Genomic DNA, 26,123 nt, shown 5'->3' on the forward strand with positions numbered 1-26,123 from the left:
TTATGGTTTTTTTCTTGGAATAAACGTTCAAAGTGGGGGGATGCACATTATACACCGGTGCGCATAATACATGGGAAAATACGGTATATCAGAATCCATGGGGTTAGTATAAGTCAAACTATCACTATAGATAACATGAATACCTAATTCAGTTTTCTCATGAGGTAAAGGTTATGGTCACTTGAATATATTTTTGCAAATTCAAACAGAAAGCATTAATTTACATATTATAAAAAATAAATTAAAATTAAATTACCGAAAAATATGATTTGCTTCTCATGAAAATGGCCCACAATTATGCAATGATAGGTGTTCCAAAAAGAAAGAGGAAAATGTTATCTCAGTAATGTTATCTGATTCCTGGGACATGTCATTAATACCAAAAATGTCATTTATTGTCATCATTTAATACTTGAAAGATGCCATTCAACACGTATGATGTGCTAGATTCATGAATTAAGATTAAGACTTGTTCAATTTTCTTAATGAGAACTAACATGATTTTCAAATGTTAAATTTTATAAAGCACTTATGTGAGTGAGATTTTGTGTTTATTTTCAGAATGCAGATATACCAGTACACAAAAAAAAGTACACAAAAACATTTTAGAAACTTGCTCTAACCTTTAAAACATGTTACACTGATATTGTCACTTAATCCACAAATGTAAGGACTCGTCACTCCAGTATTGGCATTCTGCTACACAGCTGTGCATGAATGATTTACAGCAGGTGATATATGGCTGTTATAGTTAGTTTTAGTTTTAACCATATAGATAAAAATAATATAATATGTATGCTATTTATATGATATCCAATATGTTGTCTAATGTAGTTTAGTTTAGCAGGAATATATATCATTGATGGAACATTGAGAGCCTTGGTTAGTACTGAATGGATGGATGGATGGATGGATGGATGGATGGATGGATGGATGGATGGATGGATGGATGGATGGATGGATAGATGAATGGATGAATGGATGAATGAATGAATGAATTAATTAAAGTCTGTAATATACAGATTAAACACTGACGTTTTTTAAAGTGGATGGTTTTGAGACAAAGATATTGGTTTTAATTAAATTACATATTAATTTGCATGCTTATATATCCATTACAATTCAAGATCACTGTCCTGGACAAACACACCACCTAGCTGACCTGGCGTAACAATCCATGTAGAACACTCTGGGGAGCTGGTAAAGAATAAGAACCTATATGCAGTATACCAACAGCCATACAGTTTAACCAACTCACTCTGGGTGGGAACTGGCAAAGAACTTGGTCCACTGCAGTATACCAACAGCCATACAGTTTAACCAACTCACTCTGGATGGGAACTGGCAAAGGACTTGATCCACTGCAGTATACCAACAGCCATACAGTTTAACCAACTCACTCTGGATGGGAACTGGCAAAGAACTTGATCCACTGCAGTATACCAACAGCCATACAGTTTAACCAACTCACTCTGGGTGGGAACTGGCAAAGAACTTGATCCACTGCTGTATACCAACAGCCATACAGTTTAACCAACTCACTCTGGATGGGAACTGGGAAAGGACTTGGTCCACTGCAGTATACCAACAGCCATACAGTTTAACCAACTCACTCTGGGTGGGAACTGGGAAAGGACTTGATCCACTGCAGTATACCAACAGCCATACAGTTTAACCAACTCACTCTGGGTGGGAACTGGCAAAGAACTTGATCCACTGCAGTATACCAACAGCCATACAGTTTAACCAACTCACTCTGGGTGGGAACTGGCAAAGAACTTGATCCACTGCTGTATACCAACAGCCATACAGTTTAACCAACTCACTCTGGATGGGAACTGGCAAAGGACTTGGTCCACTGCAGTATACCAACAGCCATACAGTTTAACCAACTCACTCTGGGTGGGAACTGGGAAAGGACTTGATCCACTACAGTATACCAACAGCCATACAGTTTAACCAACTCACTCTGGGTGGGAACTGGCAAAGGACTTGATCCACTGCAGTATACCAACAGCCATACAGTTTAACCAACTCACTCTGGGTGGGAACTGGGAAAGGACTTGATCCACTGCTGTATACCAACAGCCATACAGTTTAACCAACTCACCCTGGGTGGGAACTGGCAAAGAACTTGATCCACTGCAGTATACCAACAGCCATACAGTTTAACCAACTTACTCTGGATGGGAGCTGGGAAAGAACTTGATCCACTGCTGTATACCAACAGCCATACAGTTTAACCAACTCACTCTGGATGGGAACTGGCAAAGGACTTGATCCACTGCAGTATACCAGCAGCCATACAGTTTAACCAACTCACTCTGGATGGGAACTGGCCAAGGACTTGATCCACTGCAGTATACCAACAGCCATACAGTTTAACCAACTCACTCTGGGTGGGAACTGGGAAAGGACTTGATCCACTACAGTATACCAACAGCCATACAGTTTAACCAACTCACTCTGGGTGGGAACTGGCAAAGGACTTGGTCCACTGCAGTATACCAACAGCCATACAGTTTAACCAACTCACTCTGGGTGGGAACTGGGAAAGGACTTGGTCCACTGCAGTATACCAACAGCCATACAGTTTAACCAACTCACTCTGGGTGGGAACTGGGAAAGGACTTGATCCACTGCTGTATACCAACAGCCATACAGTTTAACCAACTCACTCTGGGTGGGAACTGGCAAAGAACTTGATCCACTGCAGTATACCAACAGCCATACAGTTTAACCAACTCACTCTGGATGGGAGCTGGGAAAGAACTTGATCCACTGCTGTATACCAACAGCCATACAGTTTAACCAACTCACTCTGGATGGGAACTGGCAAAGGACTTGATCCACTGCAGTATACCAACAGCCATACAGTTTAACCAACTCACTCTGGATGGGAGCTGGGAAAGGACTTGATCCACTACAGTATACCAACAGCCATACAGTTTAACCAACTCACTCTGGGTGGGAACTGGCAAAGGACTTGATCCACTGCTGTATGACTGTTGCTACCCACAGAAAATGTAAAATGTGCCCTTTTAGTTTTAGTTTAAAAGTGTCATTTTTTGTCTCACTGGAGAAGATGATATAATTATTGCTATACTCCAATATTTTGTTTACCACATCCTCAGCTGTTTTAAGCTAGATATGGCCCTAAGATCTAATTCTACCTGCAAGCCATATATCAGTATTTAAATGGCTTTGCAATTTAAAATGCCTCCAGGTAAAATACCTAACAGGAAAATAAAATGTTTGGAATTTTACCTTGGCCACAGAATTGTGGGTTTTTTTCCAGTTCTGTGCAGAAATTAAACTGTCTAAAAGCTTTGTACTCTACAGTGATGTTAAAAAGCTAATCATTGTAGCAGGCAGTGAGTGATGAATCACTGTAGATGATTTCAACTTGCAGAGTGTCTGTCAATACACTGCTCAGAGGAAGGTGCTCGGTGGGAGAGCGTCTGCCCGGAGTGGCACAAGTCAGACTAGAATACATCAAAGTGGCCATGTCAGTGAACTTCATCAGAAGCGTTTTTCTCAAAACCAGGACTTCAAAACTGTACAGATATTGCAGTCTACTGGAATGTTTTATCTTCTACTTTTCTTGAAACTGGTGTAACCTGACCCTTCAATGGGTACTTTGTTATTAATTTAATATATTTATTGACAAAAAATAAAGCTGACAAATTATCAGTAAATGTGATTTAAAAGTTGTTTGGTTTACGCATAAAATGTTTATCTTAAGATTGGTAATGTAGATCAATCCAGGACAAAGATTAGCAGGTTGGTGTGAGAAAAGGAACCCACCATAGCCACAAAAACTACTTTTGTGAGAGAAGAAACCCACCACAGCCACAAAAACTACTTTTGTGAGAGAAGAAACTCACCACAGCCACAAAAACTACTTTTGTCAATTTGCAGGAAGGGTTTTTATTCACCCTACTGTGTAGTGTCAAATTAACTTGATTTTCGTGCTTATATATACATTAAGGTTCAAATACTCTGTCTCAGGCATACTTACACCTCAACTATTTGGGCTGTCTTCTGTTATAACAGGCTAATGGTTTAACATAATATGAAGGGGTGGGCTGATTTGATTTTTTGACTGAAGAGGGCAATACCCTCTCTTCGTTCAGGGTGTGGTTTGCATGACCCTTTCCCCCTCCCCCACATCTAATACCTATGAGTTGTTGGTACAGTGGCACTCTGTATGGGAGCTGGTAGCACATTCAAATTCAGTACCAATGGCTTGACCACTACACCCACTAGGCTGATTACTCTGTACAGACCACCGGCCTCGGTGGCATTGTGGTTAGGCCATCAGCCTACAGGCTGGTAGGTACTGGGTTCGGATCCCAGTCGAGGCATGGGATTTTTAATCCTGATACTGACTCCAAACTCTGAGTGAGTGCTCCGCAAGGCTCAATGGGTAGGTGTAAACCACTTGCACCGACCAGTGATCCATATCTGGTTCAACAAAGGCCATGGTTTGTGCTATCCTGCCTGTGGGAAGCGCAAATAAAAGATCCCTTGCTGTCTGTCATAAAAGAGTAGCCTATGTGGCGACAGCAGGTTTTCTCAACAAAAAAAACAGTGTCAGAATGACCATATGTTTGACGTCCAATAGCCGATGATAAGATAAAAAATCAATGTGCTCTAGTGGCGTCGTTAAATAAAACAAACTTTACTGTACAGACCTATCTAGTAGTCTTATGATGTTAGAGATAAACGACACCACTGGAGCACAGTGATTGATTAATCATCAGCTATTGGTTGTCAAACATTTGGCAATTCTGACTCATAGTCATCAAAGAAAACCTGCTAAATTTTTCCTAATGAAGCAAGGGATCTTTTATATGCACTTTCCCACAGACAGGAAAACACATACCATGGCCTTTGTCCAGTTGTGGTGAACTGATTGGAACGACTAATGATCTGACTGCATGATTGCAGCTTATGTTTAACCATCACATTGTGTTAGGTCATTGGGCAACTCATTATTTGTTTATACTGATCAACTGGTACATGAGGATCACAGGTTTAATGGCCCAGTGTTGCCTTGCTGGCACGATCCTCTTACATAAAGGGATTGTAGCATTTTATGTCATTAAATATATCTAATATCACACCATTATTCAATTTAGACTCCATTTTGTCATTTGACTAGAGATATAAAACTGGTAACTAATCCTTAGGCTATTATAGTGTTGTTCATATCACATGACCTTTGTTTACTGAGCCATGCTGTGTTTGATAACAATGATGATGTCAGATGATGATGATGATGATGATGATAATCATGATGATAATGATAATGATGATGATGATGATGATGATGATGATGATGATGATGATGATGATGATGATTAGTCTTTGCAAGAAAAGGCACGTGATCACTCCCGCTCCCCTCCACACTTGCTAGGAAAGATTTAAGAGAGCTGAAAACTTATCACCTTGCAATACATTTTGTAATGAATTTCACTTGAAACTTCATGTGATGCTCGCCTGGCATCATTTAAGGAGAGTGACCTTTAGCTCACCTTGATTTTGCTTAATGTGAAGACTGATGATGTTGATGATGATGATGATGATGGTAATGGCTATGATGATGATGATGGTAATGGCTATGATGATGATGATGATGGTGGTAATGGCTATGATGATGATGATGGTAATGGCTATGATGATGATGATGATGGTAATGGCTATGATGATGATGATGGTGGTAATGGCTATGATGATGATGATGATGGTAATAGCTATGATGATGATGATGATGGTGGTAATGGCTATGATGATGATGATGGTAATGGCTATGATGATGATGATGATGGTAATGGCTATGATGATGATGATGGTGGTAATGGCTATGATGATGATGATGATGGTGGTAATGGCTATGATGATGATGATGGTAATGGCTATTATGATGATGATGATGATGGTGGTAATTGCTATGATGATGATGATGATGGTAATGGCTATGATGATGATGATGATGATGATGGTAATGGCTATGATGATGATGATGGTAATGGCTATGATGATGATGATGATGATGGTGGTAATGGCTATGATGATGATGGTGGTAATGGCTATGATGATGATGATGATGGTGGTAATGGCTATGATGATGATGATGATGGTGGTAATGGCTATGATGATGATGATGATAATGGCTATGATGATGATGATGATGGTGGTAATGGCTATGATGATGATGATGATGGTAATGGCTATGATGATGATGATGGTAATGGCTATGATGATGATGATGATGATGGTAATGGCTATGATGATGATGATGGTAATGGCTATGATGATGATGATGATGGTGGTAATGGCTATGATGATGATGATGATAATGGCTATGATGATGATGGTGGTGGTAATGGCTATGATGATGATGATGATGGTAATGGCTATGATGATGATGATAATGGCTATGATGATGATGATGGTAATGGCTATGATGATGATGATGATGGTAATAGCTATGATGATGATGATGGTAATGGCTATGATGATGATGATGATGGTGGTAATGGCTATGATGATGATGATGATGGTAATGGCTATGATGATGATGATGATGATGGTGGTAATGGCTATGATGATGATGATGGTAATGGCTATGATGATGATGATGGTAATGGCTATGATGATGATGATGATGGTGGTAATGGCTATGATGATGATGGTGGTAATGGCTATGATGATGATGATGATGGTGGTAATGGCTATGATGATGATGATGGTAATGGCTATGATGATGATGATGATGGTAATGGCTATGATGATGATGATGGTAATGGCTATGATGATGATGATGATGATGGTAATGGCTATGATGATGATGATGGTAATGGCTATGATGATGATGATGATGGTAATGGCTATGATGATGATGATGGTAATGGCTATGATGATGATGATGATGATGGTAATGGCTATGATGATGATGATGGTAATGGCTATGATGATGATGATGATGGTGGTAATGGCTATGATGATGATGATGATGATGGTAATGGCTATGATGATGATGATGGTAATGGCTATGATGATGATGATGATGGTGGTAATGGCTATGATGATGATGATGATGATGGTAATGGCTATGATGATGATGATGGTAATGGATATGATGATGATGATGATGGTGGTAATGGCTATGATGATGATGATGGTAATGGCTATGATGATGATGATGGTGGTGGTAATGGCTATGATGATGATGATAATGGCTATGATGATGATGGTGGTGGTAATGGCTATGATGATGATGATGGTAATGGCTATGATGATGATGATGGTGGTAATGGCTATGATGATGATGATAATGGCTATGATGATGATGGTGGTGGTAATGGCTATGATGATGATGATGATGGTAATGGCTATGATGATGATGATGGTAATGGCTATGATGATGATGATGATGGTAATAGCTATGATGATGATGATGGTAATGGCTATGATGATGATGATGGTGGTAATGGCTATGATGATGATGATAATGGCTATGATGATGATGGTGGTGGTAATGGCTATGATGATGATGATGATGGTAATGGCTATGATGATGATGATAATGGCTATGATGATGATGATGATGACGGTAATGGCTATGATGATGATGATGATGGTAATAGCTATGATGATGATGATGGTAATGGCTATGATGATGATGATGATGGTGGTAATGGCTATGATGATGATGGTAATGGCTATGATGATGATGATGATGATGATAATGGCTATGATGATGATGATGATGGTAATGGCTATGATGATGATGATGATGGTAATGGCTATGATGATGATGATGATGGTAATGGCTATGATGATGATGATGATGATGATGGTGATGGTAATGGCTATGGTGGTGGTGGTGGTGGTGGTGATAATGATTATAATGATGATGATGGTGATATAACTATGGAATGCTAATAAGTTCAGCTGGGCATGCTGTCCTGGACATAAACCATGGAACTGCCTGATCAGCACCAAAATTATTCCACAGATTTTACCTGTTGCTAACATACAGACTATTCAGTCATTCCAAATAGAGACAAGTGGGTCTTTTACAGAGCTTGAACCTAAGAATCTGTTATCTAAAAATGGTAAGTGTGAAATGTTTTTGTCATCAGTAAAATTACAGCAATTGCTGTCAGTGCCACTGTAAAATTCAAGCCCTGCTTTTAAATACATTTTTCTCATAGAGAACACATCAAAGAATGACAAATAAACCAGTATCTACATCCTACTCTGATAGGTTCAGGTTATACATTGTAACATGTCCATATCAAATCAAGATTCAAGCATGCCCCTCCTGGGCTAAAACATCATCATCAGGCCCCAGGGCAGATAGGAGTTCCTACTCTTGTTAGTATAATCTATATATAGCTTTTCCTATAGATGTAGAAAAGTACAACACTAAATGCAGTCTGGTGTATTTGACTGATGAAAAGCAGCAGGTACTTTCATGATTAAATGGAATGCGGTTACTAGTATATCATATTGCAGATATCAAACAAGTATAGAAATATATTTTAAAGATGTTACTTTGATGTATCCTTGGATGTATATACAAAGAACATCACATGCATGTATGTTATTTAAACTGAAATTTGGTTTTATTTACTCACATACCGTAACTAGTTTATTTACTGCACAGATTTATTATGCAATGTAATTATTATTCTGTGCTCTAGTATGTTCTTGTGCACAATAAGAAGATAAGCCTATATGTATGATGTTCTGTATTTATTATTCTAACCTATAAGCAATACTCATTATACGCAATACTCATTAATAATGATTTTAATAAAATTAAGACATATTTCTAAAACATTATAATGGTTAATATCCATTGTTTTATTTTGCAAAACATACAAATAATTATTTCATTAAACAGCAATAATTTAAAACACAGTATACAGCTGTGTCTCCTGTGCCAAAGTTAAACATAATAAAAAATGGTTTGTTAAAGACACAAGAATCTATATATTTTTAGAATTAATAATGGGTCCCAAGCTTCTTGCAGTGTAAATGATAAAACCGATGACTTGCGGCATAACAGACGAGTGCTCTATTTTCAGACTTCCTGCAGAAATAAAGTCTTTAAAAAATCCATCTACTTTATAACAAAATTCTAATGTTTAATTTCCAAGTTGAAACAAATATTAAAACAGCTCTCAGTTGACAGTCCACCGACTTTTCAAGTTCATCTCATTTTTGTTATAATGGTAATAGCTTAAATTTCAATGGGTATCCAGGCAATATTCCCGAGTGCACTTTGAGGGGAAATTGTGAAAATCAAAAAGCAATCATCTTTGAAAGATAGAACAGCTACTGGCCTGAAGCCTTCACCTGAACACAGCAACAAAGAAAAGTAGTCCTGTAATAAAGCAGCAAATTGCTGGCCTTCAGGTCTTTACCCTGTGAATGGAATTTTCATGTTCAAATTACTTCCAGTTATCCTGGTTATGTTATCTAACACCAGTACTGGCAACAGCAGTCAGGGACTGCCTAGCAATATGATAACTTAAATTAATTTAACCTCCACTGACAGGATTCGAACCAGAGACCCTCGAACAGTGATCTACTGATTCGGCTAATACTGAAATTTCCATTCACCTATATTAGTATATAGAGAGAGCATATTATTATGCAAAACTGTTGAGATATTCACATCTGCTTGTGTATCACAAAATGGACAGCATGCTGAACTTTAATGGGATATATAAACAAATGTACACATAAAAATATTGATAATTGCGAAACACACACCTTTTTTGCTACCTTCATCCCCTCCATAAGATGTAGGTAGCAAAGAAGAACTATTGATTTTGTAAAGGATATCTTTTTTCAACATTTTTGTTTGATTAAAACACATATGTTGACATTAACCTCTTCCCCTATAGCAATAAAATAAAAATGGTGATAATTGGGAATGTCTTCTGAAAAAAAAAAAAAAAAAAAAAACTAAATAAATAACCAAAAAAATATGAATAAAAACAAAATAAGTAGATTAATTTGAAAGATTTAAATTTCATCTGGATCACTAGTACATGTATAAGAGGAAAAGCAATATTTGTACACTACGAGAAAACCAGTAATGTTTTAACAACACTAACCTTGATCTTCTACATCAAGATTCCTCATCATCCAGCTCACCAGGTCAATACCTGCAAAACACAACAAGAACAATCTGAGAATAATCAATGCATAGAAAATCATTGAATCAGCAAGGGTTAAGAAGTCCCGTGAAAATTAAACACAAGGCTCCACAAATTACATGGTGCTTTTCTCGTATCTGATTATATGTATATTAATAGGGGCAAATCAGAAATTAAAAAAAACAAAGGTTGTACAGATGATGCAAAGGCTGATGATCCTAAAGTGTTGCTTTATATATCAAAAGGTGTATACAGTGTCTGTTAGATAAAAATGAGGTGTGCACGTTGTATCTGCCCATGCACATTGTATAAAGAATACTATGTGAGTAGCTGTTAGATACTATTTATCTTTTATTTAAAAATGTACCTAATGAGTTAAACAAGTTGGATATGTTGTTAGCTAATGAGATGTAAAATATAAATGGTATCTAACAGATAAAAATTTAGTATTCTATTTTTAATATATCCTCAAATCCTGTTTAAAAGAAATTTAAACATCTTTTTCAACTACAACTTATTATGGCACAATGTGTTAAAATTGGTATCTAACATTTGTGATATCACTGCGTAGTACCACAAATGTCATACAGTGTTCTCTCCAACAGGTGTGTATGAAATTGAGAATATTACATTAGTGACTGCTAGATACCATTTATCTTATGAGTTCTTTTAAAACATATCTATCAAGCTAAAGCGAGTTTGGTAGGTTTTAAAATAAATGGCATTTAAAGGAAACAAATGTATCATAGTATCATAACATAGTATTTTATTTCTTATATACAGAGCCGGTTTAAGGATTTGCAGAGCCTGTAGCACAAATAACAGTAGGGCCTCCTTCCCAGGATATATATTGGCAACCCCCTTAGAAAGAGGGGAAAAATTACCTGGGAAAATAAATGTACACATCACCGTGGGGCCCCCTGAGACGCGGGGCCCATAGCACATGCTACATCAGGGGTTTCCCCAGGGCCATTAGGCGTAGCAGCCCGACACGCCTTGGTCCGTAAAGTAAGCGCTTTGAGGGTGTGGAAGTGCCTTAAATCAATTGCCGCTACGCCTTGATTTGAAGTACTATAGAAAATAATTATCACAAGTACGAGCGTGGCAGTCGACTACCTCTTGCAAACAACTTGTGTACCAGTATACCAAGCACACCTAATCACTATGACAGGTAAAACACTTCCTAACTACTTAACAATGGACCAGTTGTCTGCTCACAATTGGTATTTGGTAATTTTACCACATCTACTAGGACCGCTAATCCGTCAGGAAGGCGCTTACGCATAACGGGATTCCCGTGCCGTGCAATCAAGCTTCAAGGCCGATCAAAGAAGATGCACATTGACAGAATTAACTGTACTATTTAACTCAATAAACAATAGGTGAAGCACTTTTTAATAGTACAGTTAAGATGGCAATCAGTAATTTCTATCCTAACACCCCTTCCCAAAACACATATTGAAAACATCCAGGGCTCGCGCTGTCCGTAACCAATTTAGCTATCGGCTAATTAAAAATTATTTTTACAAAAAAAAAATGGCTAATAAAATTTGCAAGTGGCTAAAATTTTGGCTGAGCCATTTTCTATCTTGTGATGTGAACAAACGGTTACATAATCTATTCGACACCTCAAACATAATAACACCAAATATTCAATTAGCATAATAGCGAATACAGCGTATGCCTTATGATGTTTGCTAATTTTAATAATCAAGGTTATTAATTTTAACGGCATGCATTCGACATGTATGATAGCAATGTGACGGTGATTCAATGTCTGGAAGATATGTAACTTGTTATTTTAACTTTGTAAAGTCTTTGAACCAAAGTAATAAAAACAAACCGAAAATGTGTTTCACTTTGAATACACATGCCAGTTCAGGGCCGTAGACATGTCGGCTATCTCAAGGGCTGAATTCAGCCAGACCGAGCGAAAACAAAACGTTCGCTACACTGGTTTGTGCACCTCACGTTAAACCAAATGGAGACGACGGACACCAATCAAATAGTTCGCGAACATTAGGAAGAACGTTCGTTGGCTGAACTGAGAAAAGCTCTTGGCGTAATATACGTCATGCTTCAGAGTCAGCTGACACCCATGTGTCAAGAGAATTATACAGAAGTAAATCTTGAGGTAAATTTGTAAAAAAAACAATAGTTGTTTGCATCAATGAATACCTAACTGCAATTTCAGTTATTTCCTTTGTCTTTGTTAATTTTGTACCTATCCTATGGTCGTGAGCACGAATGCAGATCGCGATCGCGGGAAATGAACATGCAGTATTTATACAAATTGCAGTTAAACGTACACTGAATTAGTTTACAATAATCATATTTGTTAGATAATGCTAGATATATATTTGTAAAACTGTGAGGTGACATTTAATAAGTTAGCTGGATTTTAAAAAGACCGTAAAATTTTATTTTATTAACGTTTTTTTTTTCTTCGTTTTTTTTATAAATGGAATATACTGTGAAGTCAGCATTCTTAGCTTAGGTATTTTACAAGCAGAAATCACAACAAGAATTTAACACGATACTGAAATCAACAGCAACAACATGGCGCAAATTATTAAATTGTTGGGGGTGGGGAATTGATGGGTTATTTAAAAAAAAGTTTTAACCCCCCCCCCAAAAAAAAAAAAAAACAACAACAAAAAAACCTACTAAACAAAACAAAAAAACACCCAAACATGATTTGATGGATTGAAGGCAAACACTTAAAGTGACATACCCTAGTTTCTAAAAATGTACGTTCATCTGAATATAATGGTTATGGAGACAAGCTCTCATTACTTTTAGATAGTATTTCCCTGTTTAAACATCACAGACTTTAACTTCTCAGTTATAACCGTATCCAAAGGTGGGTTGCAGGTTTGTATATTAACTAAACTCAATGTCCATATTCACTGGCTGAAACTAGGGTATGCACCTTTAACTGTTTTCAACTCACTACCCCACTTCTTTTGGCTAAATTTTTGTGTTATAATGATGCTAAATATGTAAGCGCCTTAAAAAAAATCCCGGGGAAAGGCCTGGCTACATGTGCTAGCTACTAGGATAAACTGGCTCTGCTTATATATCCTCAAAACCCAGGTTTTAAACAAATTTAAACATCTTTTTTGACTAAAACTTAGTTAAAGCCATGGCACTTGAAGTTAACTTCCACATCACAGACAAATCAATTTCAGGTTAAGTTTTACATCACAATGTTATCAATTTGTTCTCATTGGATAATATGGCACATGTGACCTGGTCATCACCTAGGAACAGTCAGTAAAATGTCTATAAATTGTTATCACATATATATGTGTTATAAAAATAACAATTGATGTTCTCACCAGTGGGTGTGTAAGAAATAGAGAATAATATACAAGTACCCACTGATTTATATTACAATGAGTGGAAATGAGTGAGATATCTAATATGTTTGGAAACCATGAGTTGTAAGATAAATCATCTCCAGCAAACACGTGTATTATTTTATTTCTTACACTTACTGTTATTAAAAAAGTAATTTAATAAAAGTCTTTAAAAAGACTGAACTTTAGACAAATGACCTACCAAGGGCAGACATTTTTTGTTATTTTATCTTTTACTGGCTATAGAAATGATGTCATGCATTTATGGTTACCTCAGAACAGCTAAAGTGATTTTCAACATATGTTGGAGACAAAACTGATCTATAATGGGTCATCTTTTACACGAGTGTGTAAGGAACATTATCTATGTTCAGTTAGTCATTTTTAAATAGGGGATGGTTCTAGGAAGATGCATCTAAACACAATGCAAGGTAACATATCCAATATAATCCTTAGGCTTCATTAAAAATATATACATTTGCATAATGTACATGCCTATTCAGTGTGGGAGACCCTTGAGATTTCTTCATTACAGAGCTAACAGTTATAGGCCAAAATTTGTCATTTAATCTCAAGTGACCTTTAATGTAGAAAATGGCAAGGTTTATTACCAAGTTTACCAGAAGATTCAATACTGAAATTCATCCATATTTATAAACTAATGTCTGCCTAACATATTTAGAGTGGTTGCAGACAGGCTTTGGTCTTACTGAAAATTAATTTGTTGCTGGAAATATCTGTATTGTGTTACTAATTCAAACAACAAAATTGTGCATTAGGTACAACTGAATAACTACATAAATTGCTTGTTTGCTATAGGCCTATACATCTATTATATAATATCCCTTATATGGCTGACATAAACCAGTGGTATACACATTAAGTTATAATTGATTGAAACATAAAATATTGTTTTCTTAAATTCTTGTCAAAGTTTGTTTGTTAAAGTTAAAGTTTGTTTTGTTTAATGACACCAATAGAGCACATAGATTATTAATCATTGGCTGTTAGATTTTAAACATTTGATAATTTTGACATTTAGTCTTAGACAGGAAACCCACTACATTTTTCCATTAGTAGCAAGGAATCTTTTATATGCACCATCCCACAGGCAGGATAGCACATGCCACAACCTTTGATATACCAGTTAGGCTGCACTGGCTGGACGGGCCCACTGATGGGAATCGTTCCTAGACCAACACCACATTAAGCAAGCGCTTTACCACTGGGCTACATCCCGCCCCTTAAATTCTTGTGAACTTTAAATTCTTGTAAATGTTACAACGTTTATAACAACACTTTGTGTATACTTGCTGCATTTTATACTGGTTTTCTTCCATCATTAGCTATGCACAATATATTAGGTGTTCAGTCTAGCTAATGTATTACAATATTTGGGTTCATGTGAATGATTTCTTCAAAGAATTACTAATCAGCTAAATATTATTTCATAAATTGTCTTTCGAATTTTGAAAAAAAAAATGTATTTACTTTTATTGGCTATATTTATTATAAAAGCAGGGCTCAAACTTAATGATGGCACGGACAACAATTGCCATTGCTGAGATTATGAATTGCTGTAGGTGTGGGGCTTTACCATTGGCATGTTTAGAGATTACGAATTGCTGTAGGTGTGGGGCTTTACCATTGGCAGGTTTAGAGATTACGAATTGCTGTAGGTGTGGGGCTTTACCATTGGCAGGTTTAGAGATTACGAATTGCTGTAGGTGTGGGGCTTTACCATTGGCAGGTTTAGAGATTACGAATTGCTGTAGGTGTGGGCTTTACCACTGGCAGGTTTAGAGATCACGAATTGCTGTAGGTGTGGGGCTTTACCACTGGCAGGTTTAGAGATCACGAATTGCTGTAGGTGTGGGGCTTTACCACTGGCAGGTTTAGAGATCACGAATTGCTGTAGGTGTGGGGCTTTACCACTGGCAGGTTTAGAGATCACGAATTGCTGTAGGTGTGGGGCTTTACCACCGGCAGGTTTAGAGATCATGAATTGCTGTAGGTGTGGGGCTTTACCACCGGCAGGTTTAGAGATCATGAATTGCTGTAGGTGTGGGGCTTTACCACCGGCAGGTTTAGAGATCATGAATTGCTGTAGGTGTGGGGCTTTACCACCGACAGGTTTAGAGATCATGAATTGCTGTAGGTGTGGGGCTTTACCACCGGCAGGTTTAGAGATCATGAATTGCTGTAGGTGTGGGGCTTTACCACCGGCAGGTTTAGAGATCATGAATTGCTGTAGGTGTGGGGCTTTACCACCGGCAGGTTTAGAGATCATGAATTGCTGTAGGTGTGGGGCTTTACCACCGGCAGGTTTAGAGATCATGAATTGCTGTAGGTGTGGGGCTTTACCACCGGCAGGTTTAGAGATCATGAATTGCTGTAGGTGTGGGGCTTTACCACCGGCAGGTTTAGAGATCATGAATTGCTGTAGGTGTGGGGCTTTACCACCGGCAGGTTTAGAGATCATGAATTGCTGTAGGTGTGGGGCTTTACCACCGGCAGGTTTAGAGATCATGAATTGCTGTAGGTGTGGGGCTTTACCACCGGCAGGTTTAGAGATCATGAATTGCTGTAGGTGTGGGGCTTTACCACCGACAGGTTTAGAGATCATGAATTGCTGTAGGTGTGGGGCTTTACCACCGGCAGGTTTAGAGATCATGAATTGCTGTAGGAGTGGGGCTTTACCACCGGCAGGTTTAGAGATCATGAATTGCTGTAGGTGTGGGGCTTTACCACCGGCAGGTTTAGAGATCATGAATTGCTGTAGGTGTGGGGCTTTACCACCGGCAGGTTTAGAGATCATGAATTGCTGTAGGTGTGGGGCTTTACCACCGGCAGGTTTAGAGATCATGAATTGCTGTAGGTGTGGGGCTTTACCACCGGCAGGTTTAGAGATCATGAATTGCAGTAGGTGTGGGGCTTTACCACCGGCAGCTTTAGAGATTATGAATTGCTGTAGGTGTGGGGCTTTACCACCGGCAGGTTTAGAGATTATGAATTGCTGTAGGTGTGGGGCTTTACCACTGGCAGGTTTAGAGATTATGAATTGCTGTAGGTGTGGGGCTTTACCACTGGCAGGTTTAGAGATTATGAACTGTTGTAGGTGTGGGGCTTTACCATACAGGTTTTGAGATTATGAATTACTGTAGGTGTGGGGATTTACCATTGGCAGGTTTTTGCCACTGGATAAAAATTATTGCCATCAGTTGAAGGAATATTTTTTTTTTTTTAAATTTTGTGTTTACTTGTTGCAAAAGTTACTGGTTTCAAAATTGCTTTAGGTAATAAATTTTTAAGTTTGAACCCTGAAATTTGGTCAATTCTTTAATATTAATAGACTTAAGAAAAAGCAGGTTTTTTTTACAAAATTTAAAAAGAAACTCTTCACTGACAAGTTCTCCAAAACATTTTGAGTGCTTAGTTTAATGATTATAATACCATTCAGAGATATACATGTAGATTATTTCCCATTCTAAATAGTGTTCTATTATTAGTATATCAAAAATCCATCTTGTTTGTCGAAAAGTATACTTTAAAAAAACAACTTACTGTTAATAAGAGTAGTCTATGTCCTGGCAGTGGATTTCTACTCCCACATTCACATTGTAAAGCCAAAATGTTACAAGTACCATATGGTTGGTACCTTGTAGCAGCTAATTAACCAATGCGTTGAGATATCAAGTTATTACAAAGCCTTCAGGTTAACATCAAAGTCACCAACAAAGATGGGACGCCCGAGGTGGTAAGCTTGTGTTGAACATCCTCTTGCAGCTCTTGATAAACATTCTGAGCAAATGAAACATCTTTGTGAAAAGATGTGTCAGGGATACACAGAACAAGTTTGTAACACATCACAGAGATTTATGATCCAAGCGGTCTCAGATCAGATTTAATCAAAATGACTTGTGTAAGTGGCCATGCAGGTTGAAATCTTTCACATCTCTTTATATTGGTGCCAAAGTAAAAGTGCTTTCAGAAGTGCCAGATTTATTACTAACCACTTGAAGCCACATGAACACATACAGACAAGGTGCACAGTACTTGCAGAAATGTGGAGTGAATTATAGATTTTGGTTTTCAGAGTGTGTTAATCCAAACTGCACTAAATATGAATAACAAATCCTTTAACATAATAAAAATTGTATCTCTGCACAAGGGAGAGTCTACAGGATATTTTCACAAGGTTGTTACTGGTCCCATGAATCACTGTACAAGGATTTGCTGCCATTCCCCAGAAAAATATATCTTAGTTTGTATGTAATTCAGTAAAAAACTGCAACTTGTTTTTAAAAACAATTTCACGCTTATAAATTATTATAATCACATGTTGGAGTGGGGAGGGGGGTGATGGGGGGCTGCAATTCAGTCATATTTTATGTTTAGAGAGTTCTGGGTATTTTGTTTGGTGAATCTGGGTTTTATTACAATGTTTTGAGATTTATAAATTCCTTGCAGTTTATTTACACCCCCCCCCCCCCCCCCCCAAAGGAAGAGTATATATCACAATTTCATTACAAGCATATATTTACATGACACTAGAATGTTGTACGATTTAAAAAACTCTATAAAATATTCAATGTTTCCTGAGTATTGTTAGCTTACCTTCTATTATTTTGTCAATAATTCTTTATTTATGGAAAGACATGTTTTATTTAACGACGCACTCAACACATTTTATTTACGGTTATATGACATCAGACGTATGGTTAAGGACCACACAGATATTGAAAGAGGAAACCCGCTGTCACCACTTCATGGGCTACTCTTTCCGATTAGCAGCAAGGGATCTTTTATATGCACCATCCCACAAACAGGGTAGTACATACCACAGCTTTTGATATACCAGTCGTGGTGCACTGGCTGGAACGAGAAATAGCCTAATGGGCCCACCAACGGGGATCGATCCCACACCGACTGCACATTGAGCGAATGCTGTACCACTGGGCTATGTCCTGCCCCTGTTTATTTATGGATTTAAAAAGCCCATAGATTATTGTGTTTTCCAGATCCATTGCATATTTATATAATATGTATATATCAATGTGGTCTTGTGTGATATTAATCAGTGTCATCTAGCTAGTAGGGGAAGGATGACAAGGCCTACTAGACAGCTTCTTAACCAGCCTTTTCTCATTAAACATGCTATATACAACAATTATGAGCTTAGACTAAATCTGCCCTAGCTGTTACAATTGTTTCTTCTGTAAATAGTGGCAATGTATGGAATTATTTGTTTATGTATTTTGGTTATGAGTCTATGTGGCCTTGTCATTTTATGATAATTGTTTACAGAACAGCTCTGCAATATTTAAATAATTTAAGAATGGACTCAAAACTCTGTTAAGCAGTCACACAGTGGTGTATCAAAAAGTGACCTCTTGCTCGTTTATAGGGACAGGATGTAGCCCTGTGATAAAGTGTGGTCAGTCTAGGATTGATCCCTGTCACTGGGCAAATTGGTCTATTTCTTATTCCAGCCTGTGCACCATGACTGGTATATCAAAGGCTGTGGTATGTGTTATCCTGTCTGTGGGATGTTGCATATAAAAGATCCCTTGCTGCTAATCAGAAAGAGTAGCCAATTGTGTGGCAGCAGCATGTTTTCTCTCTCATTATCTGTGTGGTCCTTAATCATATGTCCGACATCATATAATTGTAATTAAAATATGTTGAGTTGTGTGTCATTAAATAAAATATTCCTTCCTTTCTTTCGTGCTTGTACAGTATATCAGTTTAGTACTACATTAGATTGAAGAGAATATTAAAGTGTCCTGTTAAGACAGCTGTTTGCTTAACAGAGGTGGCAGTTTGAGTAGCTTTGATTGTTGTTATGCAATGACATATACCTCTGCTTCATGGCTGCAATACCATTTATAGTCAACTTGACATGCCAGTTCTTTTTCTATAACAGTTTATTCTAGTCACTGAGGGGGTGGCATGTAGTTCAATGGTAGAGCACCGACTTGACATTTGTTGGTGTGTAGGAACTGACTGCCATTAGTGGCCTCAAGACTGATACATCAAACATCTGTCCTGGGACAAGCCCCTGGCTATCCAGACACAGGCCCTGGGATGGACATGCTTGAAACTCTAGTGGTATATGAACATGTAAAAATTATTTGCACTCGCACTCGCACATCAAACATTTTGACATGGTTTGTGCTGTTTGTCTTTTGAAAAGCTATCTCTCTCTCTCTCTCTCTCTCTCTCTCTCTCTCTCTCTCTCTCTCTCTCTCTCTCTCTCTCTCTCTCTCTCTCTCTCTCTCTCTCTCTCTGTCTCTGTCTCTCTGTCTCTCTCTAATTCTCTCTCTATTTCTCTGTCTCTCTCTATTTGTCTGTCTCTCTCTCCCTCTCTCTCTCTCTCTCTCTCTCTCTCTCTCTCTCTCTCTCTCTCTCTCTCCAGTAGGTTAAAATGTACTGAGGTTATTTATAAATCTTCAGCTATTGGATGGCAAACATTTTGTAATTTTGACATATAGTCTTAGAGCTACATTTTTCCATTACATATACACACCATCACACAGACAAGATAGCACATACCACAGCCTTTGATATACCAGTTGTGGTGCACTCACTGGCTGGAAAGAGATATAGCTCACAGATGGGGATTGATCCTGGACTGACTGTATCAGGTGAACACTTTACCACTGGGCTTTGTTCCGCCCTCCTCAAAGTTCACTACGTGCTAGGTCCTGCTGTGTAACACATCATAATTACACTCAGTTCACTACGTGCTAGGTCCTGCTGTGTAACATATCATAATTACACTCAAAGTTCACTACGTGCTAGGTCCTGCTGTGTAACACATCATAATTACACTCAAAGTTCACTACGTGCTAGGTCCTGCTGTGTAACACATCATAATTACACTCAAAGTTCACTACGTGCTAGGTCCTGCTGTGTAACACATCATAATTACACTCAGTTCACTACGTGCTAGGTCCTGCTGTGTAACACATCATAATTACACTCAAAGTTCACTACGTGCTAGGTCCTGCTGTGTAACACATCATAATTACACTCAAAGTTCACTACGTGCTAGGTCCTGCTGTGTAACACATCATAATTACACTCAAAGTTCACTACGTGCTAGGTCCTGCTGTGTAACACATCATAATTACACTCAGTTCACTACGTGCTAGGTCCTGCTGTGTAACACATCATAATTACACTCAAAGTTCACTACGTGCTAGGTCCTGCTGTGTAACACATCATAATTACACTCAAAGTTCACTACGTGCTAGGTCCTGCTGTGTAACACATCATAATTACACTCAAAGTTCACTACGTGCTAGGTCCTGCTGTGTAACACATCATAATTACACTCAAAGTTCACTACTTGCTAGGTCCTGCTGTGTAACACATCATAATTACACTCGACTGTATGTCTTTGTGCATGTTTGAAATGGTTCACTGCCACAGAAGAAAGAGAGATTTGCCGTAAAAAACCCTAAATTATGATGCCAACAAGTACAGACTATTCAAATAAGAATTCATGTTCACGTTTGCATGCATGTCGATAAGACTTCTTCTGCTTTTTCATGTCTTTGTGATGTCAAGAAGGCTGAATAATCAATATACAGGAAGTCTTGATGCAAAACAATTATCACATTCAAAATCATATCTGTATAAGACTGAGACAAAGGGACACTTTGATAAGGTAGTGAATCAGTCAGGAGAAATGCCACTCTCCAGGATAATAGTTTTCCTCGGACCCCTGAGAATTGAACATTTGTAAAACACATTAATGGGTTATGCAAAAGCAAATTCAGGTAACCCATTTCACTTTTGTGTAACCCATCATAACCAAATGTGTTGAGTGTGTCGCTAAATAAACCATTTCCTTCCCATCATGACCATGTAAATGATGTTCTAAATTTAATGTGTGAATGGTCAATAGGTTACTCAAAACCAGACTTGTGTGACTGATGTGTAAACAAAACTATTGGTCTCACAGTTTTTAGAAGCCTTGATTTCTACTTGGCCTGTAGAAGAACCACCATTTCAAACACAGGCTGGACACATCTAAACCTGCATATGACAGAGCTCATTGGGCATTTAAACACTTGTGATGACATGCACTCACCAACCACTGTTCAAACAGTGCTGATATCAAGTGTTCACAAAACAGTGATGATATCAAGTGTTCACAAAACAGTGATGATATCAAGTGTTCAAAAAACAGTGATGATATCAAGTGTTCACAAAACTGATGATATCAAGTGTTCACAAAACAGTGATGATGTCAAGTGTTCACAAAACAGTGATGATATTAAGTTCCACCTGTCTTGAGCACAGCCAGTAGTTAGCAACAATTGATGGCAAGTTAGCTCGTTGCTGGCAGCAAATCCACAAATTTGGGGGGGAAATGATAAGAGATATTTGGCCAAAATAAGCAGGCACGAAACCATGTTACCATGTATTTCCATCATTCTACCCACAATATTAGTTGTAATCCATGTACAAATGCTAGTGATTTGTTTGCAACCCTTTATATAGCTGTTTGATAGTAATGTTAATACGAATAAATGGAAATACATAACGCTTAAAATACACTGAACAGAGAACACTGACTGTGTAGACTAAGTGATCATTCAGTTTGGAATCCGATATATATTGAATTACATAATATAGACATTAAACGGACAGACCCTAAAGTACTGTTGGAAATAGAATAAAACTGATTTTCGTCGATTATTTCTTTCATATTAAACTGACAAGTAAATATTTTATAAATACCTATTTAATGATACTCTACCTAATTTAGTATTTACTTGTTTGGGTTTGCATTGATGTACAAGGTGGTGTTTACTCTTGAAATTAAAAGAAAGATGTCAGTAAACAGGTGATCTGTGCTCTTTATTGGAACAGACTTAAAAAAATGATCGACATGTGTCAATTTCATTGCTGTTGCAATATGTGAAGGACTGTCTCTGATGATGGTTTACCCCTATCCCTCTCCAAAACTAAATATTTGTAGACATTTCTAAGTAACTTTTGAGCAAAACTGTCAAGAACCAGTGTTTGGTCTATTATACTGGTATTAAAGGTGCTATGTACATGTATTAAAGGTGCTATCTCCAGGTTGCATAATCACGGCTATTGCAAATATGTTTTTTAAATTAAATTTTGCTTTAAAATTTAAAGACTACATCTTCAACTATATGCCCATAAATGATTCTAACAATATAATTTTATCTACTAGTAGAAAATATATTTTTATTGGAGAACCTTTAACACAAACAGATGCTCACATATTACTATGATATTGCACCTTTAAGTAGTTGCAAGACTGGGTAAATTTCTAATGTACTTATATTGAATTTATATTCACTAAATATGCTGACCATAATTAATAATTTATGCTGCAATTCAAAATACTCAGTTAACTTGAAGTTTTAAATGAAAAGTTTGTTTAAGGGTAAATGAAATTGACACATGTCGATCAAAATTTGTTATAGTTTATTCCAATAAAGTGCACAAATCACCTGTTTACTGACATCTTTCTTTTAATTTCAAGAGTAAACACCACCTTGTACATCAATGAGAACCCAAACAAGTAAATACTAAATTAGATATTTACAAAATATATACTTGTCAGTTTAATATGAAAGATAAAATCGACAAAAATCAGTTTTATTCTATTTCCGACACTACTATAGTTTTTAAACACTAAGGCATAATTTTCACCTAGACTCTAGTTTCAACCCGTAAAAATGGATACTAAGTTTGGTTAATTGACAAACCTGTAACAAATTTGAAATAAGAGTCTGTGAAGTTGAAATACCCTTCAAAATAAACTAAAACGCGACTCTGTATCAGTCACTTCTCAGACGCATATGCGTTTTTAAAAATTTGAAAAATGCATTTTGTGGTATTAGAAACACCACAATAACCAGAAGCACTTTTGTTGTACGGAAATGGATAATTTAAACAATAAAATATAAGTAATATTTGATTTTAGTGATCATAAATGGCTGTAATAGTGAAAAATATACTTTAGTGTTTAAAAACTAGGGTATGTCCCTTAACACAGCTCTGAGGTCCCTGTACTGAAGAACAATAAAACAATGATATCACTGAACCACACGACATTCAGCTTCACTGTCATAATGTCATGTTACTGTTTCAAAGATATTGGTCATCAAGACATTTACAAAGCATTGCAGGAACTACTGGGGTTATGGTGTTAATGTGTAAATAGAGCAAGAGTCTTTGAACTACCTTACACATACAGGTAAACCATATATAGGACAACTGTTAGTATTTTTAAGATTAAAAACCAACAAATACAATTAGATATGTGACAAATGGTCGTTGATCATTGCTTCAGTCCCCAGCAGTGGATCAGCTATTATGCATTTTAGAAAAAGTAACAAAGGCTGAAAAAATAAATGTCACATTATATATTTTTTTAATTTGGTTAGATTACGTCAAATATTATTTTTGAAGGTTTAAGAATGTCTATAGTTTTGATAACAATATGGATTTTCAAACAACAGCTGTAACTGATCGATAAGCTGGGGTTTGAATACCGTGTATATGGTAGTATTAAATGTTTACTCAAGATATTCTGCAAATTAATTTGTTAAAACTGACAGTTATATGATTAGAAAAGTGATTGGCAATCTAGCCAAAATCCAGATTTGTCACATATTAGTATTATTAATAGAACAGGATTTTTTTTTAAGATCATTATTAAAAGTCATACATGACTTATTTACTTCCTGTGTTCATGTACATGGATGTTATATAAACAAGTGTTTACCCTATGTAAAGAAATGTGTTAAAACAACATGACATAAATAAGACATTTTTAATATTTTCATAATTCCACAGTATTATTCCTTAACGGGACATTCCTGAGTTTGCTGCATTGTAAGTTGTTTCCGACTAATAAAATATTTCTACGATTAAACTTACATATTAAATATATTTTCTGGTTTAGAATAGCAGTGTCTGTATATTCAATGTGTTTCTGGTCGTCTTCATATTTGTAAGAAGCCCAAACTGGATTTTGTCTTCAAATAATTTCGTACGTAGGAAAAAATATATTTTAGGAAATAACATAAAATTTAACCTAGTACAAATATTAGAACAATCAGAAACATGTTTAATATACAACCACTAATATATTATGCAGAAAAATATATTTGATATCTAATTACAATCATTAAAAGGTTTCTGTTAGTCGATAACATCTTAAAAATTGCAGCAAACTCAGGAATGTCCCTTTAAAGGGTTACATGCCAGTTCATCAGTTCTCTTTTGAGACAAATGGGCTACAGTATATATGTTACTCAGTAGTAATTAAAAAGGGATCACTTTATTATGAAGATACCCATCAAGGTCTTGCAGTTTGATATTACACATGTACAATTACACATATGAGACCATGCATTTTGTATTACTTTGGGTTAATTACTTTAAAAATAATTGAGAATTAAATGAATACAATTGAGTGTAATTAATACTTTAAGATTTTCAAGGTATTCATTGCATTTCAAAGCAATTAATTTGTCTTAAGCAGACATGTAATACACAGTAATGTATGTAGGCAAACTATTGTGAAGTCAGATTTTGTTATGAAGAATAACCAAGGTACACACCATAATCACCGGATGATGGTTTATTCAGACCATCCCGTATATTCTAACACATATTTTTTTCTGGTGAACATAATTTTAACTTGGTGAAACTCTTAAGATTCATTCCATAATAGATCAAAGTGTATTCAGCCATGACATCAGAAGGATGTAATATATCAGAAGTAGTCTTAAGGATTATAATACATGTCTATACTCAATCCGAGGTACGTGTTTCCATGGAGAATGTATTTTGCCCCTAGCTCAGAGACAAGTTGAACTGGGCAGTAGTCAATTTACCCTCTGAAAACAAACATGCTAAGCTGCAAGAACTGATGTGTTTACAGAGTAATATATAAACATGATGCACATATGAATTTATATACTAGCAATAGCTTTCATCAGATCAGTCAGATGTGACCAAGAATTATAGAGCTAGCTCATACTATAAACAACAAAGGGAGGTTTGCAGTTCAATAATAGTTTAACTAAGTTGAGGAAATTATGTATGGCTTGTTCATCTTGAAAGCTTGCTGCCTGGACAAATGCCAAACTTTGAAAGTCCTTCCTGTAACTTTAATGGAAGCGTTAACAAGTAACTGACAATGAGGAATCAATTATATAGGTTTTTTTTGTATTTTGCTGGATTGTGAGTTTTGACAAACAGCTCTCTTCTTAGATGATTTATATTATTACTTGAAAGAGAAGATCTATAAGGAACCTGTATGAGTGTTAAACTACAAAAGATCATCCAACTAGCCCACACATGACAAGAACATTTAGTGTTTGATTTATGGAAGGCAGTTCATCAGTTCATCAGTCATACAAGCAAAACATTCAAGGTAGAGTATGTTTCACTGTAGGACATCCACTCAGATAGGACATTCAGGGTACTTTACTTCAATGTATGAAATCCACCATTAGGATATTCAGGGTAGTTTACTTGACTATGAAATCCACCATTAAGTCATTCAGGG

General features: G+C 36.8%; 1 protein-coding gene across 3 annotated transcripts in view; it reads right to left on the minus strand.

Annotated features, from left to right (window-relative positions):
• LOC121371251 (regulator of G-protein signaling 7-like) overlaps positions 1–26,123 on the minus strand; it is a 165,035-nt gene that overhangs the window by 57,409 nt on the left and 81,503 nt on the right. For all 3 annotated transcript variants that reach the window (XM_041496997.1, XM_041496998.1, XM_041496999.1), the window contains exon 3: positions 10,143–10,193. In XM_041496997.1, the coding sequence (XP_041352931.1) occupies positions 10,143–10,193 (51 nt within the window). The remainder of the gene's footprint in view (positions 1–10,142; positions 10,194–26,123) is intronic.

The sequence above is a fragment of the Gigantopelta aegis genome, chromosome 4, assembly GCF_016097555.1.
Source record: "Gigantopelta aegis isolate Gae_Host chromosome 4, Gae_host_genome, whole genome shotgun sequence".
Classification (NCBI taxonomy): domain Eukaryota; kingdom Metazoa; phylum Mollusca; class Gastropoda; order Neomphalida; family Peltospiridae; genus Gigantopelta; species Gigantopelta aegis.